Source organism: Biomphalaria glabrata, chromosome 6, assembly GCF_947242115.1.
Source record: "Biomphalaria glabrata chromosome 6, xgBioGlab47.1, whole genome shotgun sequence".
Taxonomy (NCBI): Eukaryota; Metazoa; Mollusca; class Gastropoda; family Planorbidae; genus Biomphalaria; species Biomphalaria glabrata.
Genome location: NC_074716.1, coordinates 27097801 through 27108124, shown reverse-complemented (window position 1 = coordinate 27108124; position 10324 = coordinate 27097801). Strand labels below are relative to the sequence as shown.

The 10324-nt window shown below is 39.1% G+C and overlaps 1 protein-coding gene across 1 annotated transcript; it reads right to left on the bottom strand.

The window, feature by feature from the left end:
- Positions 1 to 533: 533 nt before the first annotated feature.
- On the bottom strand, positions 534 to 3598 carry LOC129926851 (cylicin-1-like). The gene is made up of 3 exons (XM_056033313.1): positions 3573 to 3598; positions 1073 to 1359; positions 534 to 826 (listed from the first exon to the last, which is right to left on the bottom strand). The coding sequence occupies exons 1-3, from the start codon at positions 3596 to 3598 to the stop codon at positions 534 to 536; spliced, it is 606 nt and encodes a 201-aa protein (XP_055889288.1).
- Between the last annotated feature and the right edge of the window lie 6726 nt (positions 3599 to 10324).

Below are 10324 nucleotides of genomic sequence, written 5' to 3'. Positions count from 1 at the left end.
GATGGAGAACTCAGAGGGATATACGCAGAATGCGAAAGTAATGGGGGGGGGGGGGGTGAGGGGGCGCCACTCATTTGGCGTTCAATTGAAACAATCACCCATTATTTTCAAGTCAATCCTGAACTCGCGTTAAGATGACTGTTCAGATTAGACCTCTGGATAATTTATAATGTTCTAATGCTCGCGGAATGGATTAGATACATTATATGACTTACACACGCTGCTAGGGTCACCTTTAGAAGGTATTCATGTGTAACAACATTATGTTTTCTTATTGTTAATATTTTCTTTTATGGAGACAAATGATAAAAAAAAAAAAAAAGGATGGGGTGTGAAATCAAGTAAGGCGTACATTAAAATTCGGTAATAAAGTGACCAAAAAAATATTTGCCTTGCACCCATTAATTGTGGCGTAAATAATTGTTTCACTTATAATCACACAATGTAGCCTGTTGCATGTAGCCTGTAGCCTGTTGCATGTAGCCTGAATTTTTTAAATAATACATTTCTTAAGTTCCATCAGAATGAATGAGTCAAACATCCGACACAAGTGTTCTGTTGTCCTTTTTGTTGTCCTTTTTGTTGCCCTTTTTGTTGCCCTTTTTGTTGCCCTTTTTGTTGTCCTTTTTGTTGTCCTTTTTGTTGTCCTTTTCGTTGTCCTTTTTGTTGCCCTTTTTGTTGTCCTTTCTGTTGTCCTTTTTGTTGTCCTTTTTGTTGTCCTTTTTGTTGCCCTTTTTGTTGTCCTTTCTGTTGTCCTTTTTGTTGTCCTTTTTGTTGTCCTTTTTGTTGTCCTTTTTGTTGTCCTTTTGTTGTCCTTTTTGTTGCCCTTTTTGTTGTCCTTTTTGTTGTCCTTTTGTTGTCCTTTTTGTTGTCCTTTTTGTTGTCCTTTTTGTTGTCCTTTTTGTTGCCCTTTTTGTTGTCCTTTTCTTATAGTCAATCAGCTATTTTTCTGCCTTTTCCTGGTTGAATGTCTTACTGCTGTCTTATCTGGTTGTCCTACGGCTGTCTTGTTTGGATGTCCTATCGCTGCCTTGTTTGATTGTCCTACCGCTGTCTTGTTTGATTGTCCTACCGCTGTCTTGTGTGGATGTCCTAACACTGTCTTCTTTAGATGACCTATCGCTGTCTTTATTGATAGTCCTACCGCTGTCTTGTTTGATAGTCCTATCACTGTCTTGTTTGATAGTCCTACCGCTGTCTTGTTTGATAGTCCTACCGCTGTCTTGTTTGATAGTCCTATCACTGTCTTGTTTGATAGTCCTACCGCTGTCTTGTTTGATAGTCCTACCGCTGTGTTGTTTGGATTTCCTACTACTGTCTTGTTCTGACGCCCTAATGTTGTCCTGTTCCACAATACTCCTTTAACAGCCCTGTGGTGTCATTTACTAAGCCCACTGCCAGAGGATTGTTCTCGACCTCAACAACAACAGCACCATGCTTCAATAGCTATCGTCCAAACATCTAAATGGACTTGCCAGCGGATTAATTAAATCCTCTTGGACCCTCACCCGCACCCCTCCCATCCCTGGACCGGTCAAGGCTTCTCCACTATTCAGGCAATTATCGGAAAACTGACGACAAGGGGTCGCATAAGTTAACTTCGGGTCAAGGGTCACCTCGGACGGGTTGCAAAGTAAACTTTTCAAGTGGCGTCCCTTTCCGAGCAGATTTCACCAAGACCAGAAGTAAAATTTAAAAAAAAAGTGATAGAAATCGTAAAGGAGGGGGAGATGGCGGTGGTAGAAGCCTGGGCGAACTGCGTTTCAGATCTGAAGGCAACAATGTGGTCACTTTGAAGTTTCCAGCCTCGGACTCAAATTTAGTTGTGTTCCTAATAAAAACTGGCCACAGTTCTGCGGGTAGACATGACAACGGTCGCGCGTGCCAACGTGGCAACTGGACGCGTTTTTTTCCCAAGCCAAAATATTGATATAGGATTTAATCAGATACAGTTCTCCGCCACCTCCCCTCCTTTTGAGTGCTGAGACGCAGGGCGAGCGGTTGCAGGACTTGGGAGAATGCTCCCAAAAGAAGATCAGGGACAATGCTGTGGAAAGACTGGGAGTCCAGGAAGAAAAACAACTGCGCAGTGGGAGGTGGGTACAGAGACGTTACTGGTGGGGAAATATTTGGCCAAAAAACAGTTTCATTTTGGTGGCAGAGATTGTGTCTGACTGTTTATATGTGTATATGTGTTTGTGTTGACTGTGTGAGTCAAAAAGATTAAAAGAAGTGGCTAGATGGTAACGCAAAGAACGCAAAGGGTGGAATGTCCTCGGGATCCAACAATATTCCGGCCAGATTTATTTTTGTTGTTAAAGTTGTGAAATTATTTATTTATTATTGTATTTGTTTGTATCGTTAATCCAATGATTGTAGGAAACGATGTGACATACATTGGCATTCAACAAGACAAATCACATACCCTTTAATAACCAATAATTACCAGCATATCATGAGATAAGAGGATGTGGTGGCTGGGTGGTCGAGCGCCTGACTTTCGAACCGAAGATCTCAGGTTTGAATCTCTGTGAAGACTGGGATTTTGAATTCTGGAATTTGTTTTGTTTGTTTTACATGTTTCGGATGTTCCATCAGAGTTGAAGATAATTACTTCCTTGTCCAAACCTCCCGCAGGACGACGGGGGATGGGAGCGGGCAGGGTTTGAACCCGGGACCATCGATAAATCTGAACGACAGTCCAGCGCGCAAACCGCACGGCCAGGCAGCCATTTTTAAGACGCTCCTATAGATCGCAAGGTCTGATAGAGGAACTTTACTTTTACTTTACTACCAGGAGTTCTATAGACGCTCCTATAGATCGCAAGGTCTGATAGAGGAACTTTACTTTTACTTTACTACCAGGAGTTCTATAGACGCTCCTATAGATCGCAAGGTCTGATAGAGGAACTTTACTTTTACTTTACTACCAGGAGTTCTATAGACACTCCTATAGATCGCAAGGTCTGATAGAGGAACTTTACTGTTACTTGACTACTAGGAGTTAGGTGTTAGACAAGTGTTTCTACGTTTGGTATTCTTTTGTAATGACTGAGAGAAAAACACGTTGGAACTGAATTATTTACAATACATTTTACATCACAAGACATCACAAGTGATTCAGCCACATCTTAGGACATTATGATTAATCCAGCCACATTCTAGGGCATCATTTGAGATTCAGTAACATCATGGTACATTGCTAGGGATTCAGTCACATTATAGTTCGAATCCTGGTAAAACTTAAGGATTTTTACTTTTTTTACTTTCCACCCAACTCTACCTAACATTAGTTGGGAAAAGTAAAGGCAGTTGGTCGTTGTGTAGGTCGTATGGCACCTTCGTGAACAGTCTGCCCAAGATGACCTCTACCTCATCAGTACCTTATAGACATAGTTATAGATCGCAAGGTCTGCAAGGGGAACTATATCATAATGCAGTGATGCCCAAAGTACGGCCCGCGGGCCAGAACAACATCCTGCCAGCCGAAATGTCGGCACAAAAAGCAGAAAATCCTCCCCCCCCCCTTCAAAAAGTTGTCAATGTATCTGAAGCTTGGTTAGGATACTTACTTTTTCTCTGATGGATTGGTCACCATGACCTTTAACGATTGCGCGTTTATGGAGTTTATGAATGAAACTCTGAATATAGAATCTACTATGAAAAGTGAATGGATCTATTTTCGTGGAACATGATAATAAGCCAACATATTTGTTTTGTAAAGAAAGTCTGGATGTTTCAAAAACAACATATACAGCAGTACTATGAAACAAATATGAAGGCCTTCTTGTTCAGTATATAGGTCTAGTTCAGCATATTGGTCTAGTTCAGTATATTGGTTTAGTGCAGTATATTTGTCTAGTTCAGTATATTGGTCTAGTTCAGTATATTGGTCTAGTTCAGTATATTGGTCTAGTCATCTGAACGCTCCAAAAAAGGAGGAAGACGAAGAAGAAATGTGAACGACTCGTCTCAAAGTTAATAGCCAACGAATTGACAATCAGATATTTACGAAAAGACAGACAGACCTTCAAATCTACTTAACGATGAAGCCAGACTTAAATCAGGATTACTACATTCCTTCAGGATTTGTTTATAAAATGTTTGTTTTTTCTGTAAAATGTTTTACATGTTTCGGATGTTCCTTCAGAATTGAAGATAATTTACCTACTAGTCCAAACCTCCCGCAGGACGACGGGGGAAGGCAGCGGACAGGATATGAACCCAGGAGCATCGAGAAGTCCAAATAGCAGTCGAGAGCGCATACCGAACGACCAGGCAGCCTGAGCACCAGCAACTCTGTTGAATATTTGGCGTCGTTATGAGAGAGAAAGGTGCACATGGTCCTAGTGCTGACCCTACAACATTCTTAGGAACCATTCATCTAAGGAACGAATTTACTTTGCTCAGTATTTCGTATAAGTTAGCTTCTCTTTGACAATTGTGCATTACAACTAAACATTGAATTTCATACTGCATTGTTCAAACTGTTCTAATGTACGCGCATTAACTCCATTATTTCCCAAGAAAATCGGAGAAACCCTTATGTGCCCGCCATTTCTTACAGACAAATTAATTCAGACTTTTGGAGCGATAATGGCAGAAATGACCCCATGAACTTTGAGCATTAGAGTGAAATACGCTTCCGGTCACTCTGAAAGATTTATTTCTGTGTCTACATGGTGTAGTGGCTGCACGCGACTTCATTGGTACACACGAAGATGACGTTCAAAGGAGCAGACGACAATGGAAGAAAGCAGTCACGTGACCGTCTTTCATTCAAAACATCCAATCAAACGGTAATAACGATCTAGCTTCCTGCCGATATTTCTCTCTGTTAATTTGCGCGGGTGTCTCTAATCTTCTCACATTACGACTACACCACCATCGTTTTGATTTGTTAGAGCTGCAGAAATACCCCCCCCCCCCCCACTCTGATATGTTACGAAAATCTTTATAGGTAGGCCTACATATTTAGTCTTCACGATGTCTGTATGGCGTCCCCTCCAGCCACGTCCGCTAAAAAAAAAAAACAACGCCTCTAACGATTCTATTTAACAGTTGAGGTTGGCCCATATCGCTGAGAAAAGAGTTGGCCACACGGGGAAAACTCTACTTTGACTTTTAATCATTTTTCAAGTATCAAAATGAAATAAATTTAAATTTGGCTATAGATCTGGATCTAGGATTTTAGCTCTAGATCCAATATGGGTTAAGGACTATCGCGTCCTTGAAAGGACTATCACGTTCTTGAAAGGACTATCGCGTTCTTGAAAAGAATATCGCGTCCTTGAAAGGACTATCGCGTTCGTGAGTTTCAGAATGTAACACCTTTTTTGATTCAACAATTTAATAAATTAATGTTCAGGAAAATTTTGCGCATTGTTATTGCACAATACGAATGTTATCCTTAGTGTCTTATGTATTGTTGGCAATGTAATCTCTTCAGTACTGAAAAAAAAATAAAAGGTGTACTAGGTCTTATCGCTTAACCTGGATTCTTTCTTGGGGGCGGGTAAAGAGGGGGGGGGGGTGTAAAAAATGTTTTGAAATATAAAATTCATTCATTTTTATGAAAAAAAAAAAATCTCTCAATAAGCTGCACAAAGGAGGTATAGTCTTTTTTTAAAAAGTATTTTAAAATGTTTTTCTTCTTCTCGTTTCGCTCAAATAGTTTTATTTCTGTTTTTCTGTCCCTAAAACTGTCTCTGTCTCTCTCTGTCTGTCTCTCTCTGTCTCTGTCTGTCTGTCTGTCTCTCTCTCTCAGTCTTTCTGTCTCTCTCTGTCTCTCAGTCTTTCTGTCTCTCTCTGTCTCTCTCTCAGTCTTTCTGTCTCTCTCTGTCTGTCTCTCTGTCTCTCTCTCTGTCTGTCTGTCTCTCTCTGTCTCTCTCTCAGTCTTTCTGTCTCTCTCTCAGTCTTTCTGTCTCTCTCTGTCTCTCTCTGTCTCTCTCTCAGTCTTTCTGTCTCTCTCTGTCTGTCTCTCTGTCTCTGTCTGTCTGTCTGTCTCTCTCTCTGTCTGTCTGTCTGTCTCTCTCTGTCTGTCTGTCTGTCTCTGTTTGTCTCTCAGTTCTATCTAGGTCGATGTCGTAACATTCTCAGACAAAAACTTGAACTGGAATTCCAGTTGGAACAAATTTGTAGTCAATTAATATTTCTGTCCATCAGTTCATTGGTGCAAGCAGAAAAAACATAAGAACAAAATAATAGTTGTGATAACTAATCATAGTCGAGTTCAACATAAAGGTGTTTGAGTTTATCGCCTCAGATCTAAGTTGTTCCGTCCTTACCAAGTAGCCGATCGTCTGCGTGTTTGGATCCCACGAGGGCGCCTGAACACAGCGCAGACATCGGAAACATTTTAGTCACCACGCTGCTCTTTTCATAGCAGACGACATGGGGCGGGGTGGGGGGCGAAGATGTTCTTAGGGAGGGCGACGGCATGCGTGGGGCTCTCAGCCCTTGCTTTTCAAGAACTTTCGGGGGATACATGAGGCGCAAAGAGCATCCCCGCTGTGGCGCAATTTAGTTGTGTATCTTCTGTGATCCTTGTCACAATAGTGGCACTCGGATATGTCACTAGCTTATAAGAGTGTCCTGTTCCAGGCCAGTTTTTTCCCCCCTTATCTTCTTCTTAATGGCTTTGGAAAAAAAAAGGCAATAGTCTCGCAGAACACCCTTGGTGTGATGGATTAAACCTAACCATGTCTCTGTGTGTGTGGTGTGTGTGTGTGAGACACATGGTGTGTTAGAAGCATGAAGTAGAATATTCTCTATTATTTGTAGACATGACAATTCAAAGACACAAGATATCTTTAGATTTACCTTGACATTCAACTTATTTTTTTATTTTGCTTTTGAAAAGTATTATTACATCTTTGTGCTATTGTTGTATTTAGTTCAGTTTATTGGTCTAGCGTTTATAAATCCGTTCATTTCTATCTCTCTGTGTGTGTGTGAGTGCGTGTGTGTGTGTCAGTGCCAGATTTCCTTAAGTGGGTAGGATTTTTGTGGAGTCTCCTACCTTTTTAAACTTCAATATAAACGCACTTAATAATATTAAGAACTCTGGAAGCATGGTATGTTAGTGAAAACAACAACATTACTTCTTTTAAATGTATTCTCATTTTCCCTTCCTTCTTTTTTTTAATGATGAAACTATGGATTCAAATGTTTTCAATGTGTGCTACATGAGCAGCAAACTTTGGAAGGGGTGGGGACAGTCTCGGTGTTCTTCAATGTGTTTTCATTGTTAGTTCTAGAAAATATTTTTTTGTTTCTGAAACTTTGGTCAGCTTTTTATGACTCTGAAGAAGTAAACGCAGTTACAAAAGAAACTAAAAAAACAAAATAATCATTTATGCAATTATAACTAAGTACTTTTAGAACTATTAATATAATTACTTATAAGAAAAAAAAAAGAAATAAAAGATTCAGTATAACGGACCACAAAAGTATATCAATCTACTATATATTTGTAAGTAACCACTTATTGATTCATAGATCACTAGATACTCCAAACCGCCGTACGTATCACGAGATATTCCAAACCGCCGTACGTATCACGAGATATTCCAAACCGCCGTACGTATCACGAGATCTTCCAAACCGCCGTACGTATCACGAGATCTTCCAAACCGCCGTACGTATCTGCATGAATGTTCGTACATACGTTCCCCTTACCTCAAAGACATCCACTAAGAAGAGCCCTTGACAGAATCGCAATCTTGAAACTGCCATGTATGTTAGGTTGATCTCTAAAATGTAGCCGTTTAGAATTAAAACAAAAAAAAAAAAGAAGGGGGTGTTCCAGTCATATAAAGAGATATAAAGTCTAGGAACAAATCAGGCCATTATAAACAATAAAAAACCAAGGAACAAATCAACGGGCGTAGCCGGTGCGTACTGCTAGTACGGTATAAGCTTTCAGAGTTCATATTTAGTACTGACAAAACATCTTTCTTGCTCTGTGGTCACAGTCATGGGTTCCAAAGCCTTTGATCCTATGGCTACTTCAATCAAAACATAGTGCCACAACCCTCGACCCTTGACGACAGTGGCTAAGTGCGGATCATTCAACCGACATACAGCCCCCATCTCCCTTAGTTTATCCAATGGTCCTTTGGTTACGATGCAAGAGTCACAAAGCACGTGAGAACGAGTATGTTATAAGTACTTCAAATACAAGTTTTGATTTTTTTGGCTTTCTTACAGTTTCCAATGACTTAGTGTAAACTGTGTGTCGAGAGTCTGAAACAAGCCACCCGCTGATCGCTTTACAAATGTTATAACCCGTGACTGGAACAGCCAAGTAGTACAGAAAAGCTGAGTTTTCCTTCCACCTTTTTGACCCGCTCCTGGATTACAAATGAAAGGGTGGCGCTGATGGCAACAGCTGTAGAGCATTTTGGAAAAAATGTGTTTTGGTTCATCTACTTTTTCAAATTTTCTTTGAAGCTGAATGAAAACAGATTCGAACGCTGGTGAGCATTGACATCAAACTTGTGCCATGATTTCAGGTGTTTGTTTTGTCAAACTTGACATTTGGTTTCGAGACTACATTAAAATGTCAAAAAATAAAAAAAAAAAAACAAAATCGCAAATTAATTTACAGTTGACCTTGATAATAGACGATGAATTAGCTAGTAGACTCGTTTCGGTTGCTTCTGAAGGGCTTCAAAACGAGGCATTCTTTTGAAGTGGGTCGCTGAGTACTACATAGAATTAAAATAGGTATTAAAGTTGGCTCTCCGGCACGTGCGTACCTCAACAGGCCTGTGATTAATTATAATGAGAAATAAAACTATATGCAGCCTATTAGTACGTTACAAACATACGTATTGTTTAATGAATGTTCTTAGTGAGCTGATCTATAGATCATTTGAACCCTCAGAAGTAAGAGAACATATTGACTTTCATTTACTTTCATTGAAACTTGGAAACAAATTTTAGAAAAATGGATTTCAGCTTTATTTCCATTGTAGTTAGAAAATTAAATGTTTAGATTATTTGTAGATCTAGATTCGTTAGGATTCGTTAGGATTCGTTAGGATCAACTTTAGGACAAAAAAAAGTATTGTTTCTTTCATTAAAGCATAGATTATTTGTGGCTTGATTCAGGAAAACAGAGACTCGGTACAGTGAAAATCTCTAATTAATATGAACGACTCCATTAACACATGGAAATGCGTAGGTCCTAATATATTTGAAGAAACTTCTCTATTTTATAAGATAAGAAGATAAGATCTAGTTATTTCAACTCTCCATCAAACAATTGTGTAAACTCCAAAGATCGTATCGCTTGACATATGTCGTGTTTTCCTCTTTTCATGTGAGAATTTCTAAAAAGGTTCATTCATTATTTTAATACTAGGCCAAAAGTTTTAATTATTGAAATATTTAGTTGACGTAAAAACCTGAGACACATTTATTTGGTTAGATGAAGAATAAGACCGCTGTTAAATGTTCTAATACTGCCATGGTCCATGTAGCCAAATTAATTTTTGTTCATAGCATTCTCTCTAAAATAGGATCAAATTAAAATATGTTCAAACTTCAAAGTTTTGGTGTTGAAAACGCTTCAAACAGATGATTAACATTTATTAAAATGAGCAGATCAAGCTAATGCAAGAATATGCAGTCCCGAGATTATGTAAAGTAATTTTAAACTAGTTTTTTTTTAATTTTACATTTTTAGAAAGAGAGAGAGAGAGAGAAAGAACGAGAGACAGAAAGCAAGACAAATAAAGACATAGAGAGGCAGATAGAAGGACAGAGAGAGAGAGAGACAGAGAGAGAGAGAGAGGGAGGAAGAGAGAGAGACAGAGAGGCAGAGAGAGGCAGAGAGCAAGAAATGAGACAGAGAGAGAGACAGAGAAACATTGAGAGACAAGGAAGAGATAAACAGACACACACACACACAGAGAATGAGAGAAAGGAGAGAGTGAGAAAGAGAGAGAGAGTGAGAAAGAGAGAGAGAGAGTATCTACATAGACTTTTTTTGTTTGTTATGAAGTTTCTGTATTACTTGAGATTTTTTTCTATCTAGCCTTAAAGTAGACTCATTATGATACTATTATAGAGCTACTAATCATACATTTGAACAAGAAGTCCCCATACTATAGTCCAGCTTTTGTTACCTACACAGTATTTAAAAGAGAAACCACCTTGAACAAATCCAAATCTTATCACTCTATTAACACATGTATAATGCGTAAACAAATATATTTGGAAAAACAAAAAGACTTACAACACAACTGAATGAAACATCTACACCCAAAGACACAATGTTGAAAGCAACATTTACAACAGACAACCAAATCTCAAG

What these genes read in the sequence shown, in the direction of transcription:
- LOC129926851 (XM_056033313.1), bottom strand. Translation starts at nt 3,598, where the DNA reads ATGGTGACCAATCCATCAGAGAAAAA. An exon ending in ACCAATCCATCAGAGAAAAA is followed by an intron (nt 1,360 to 3,572) that starts GTAAGTATCCTA and finishes GGGCTGTTAAAG; the next exon opens with GAGTATTGTGGAACAGGACA. An exon ending in GACATCCACACAAGACAGCG is followed by an intron (nt 827 to 1,072) that starts GTAGGACAATCA and finishes GACAACAAAAAG; the next exon opens with GGCAACAAAAAGGACAACAA.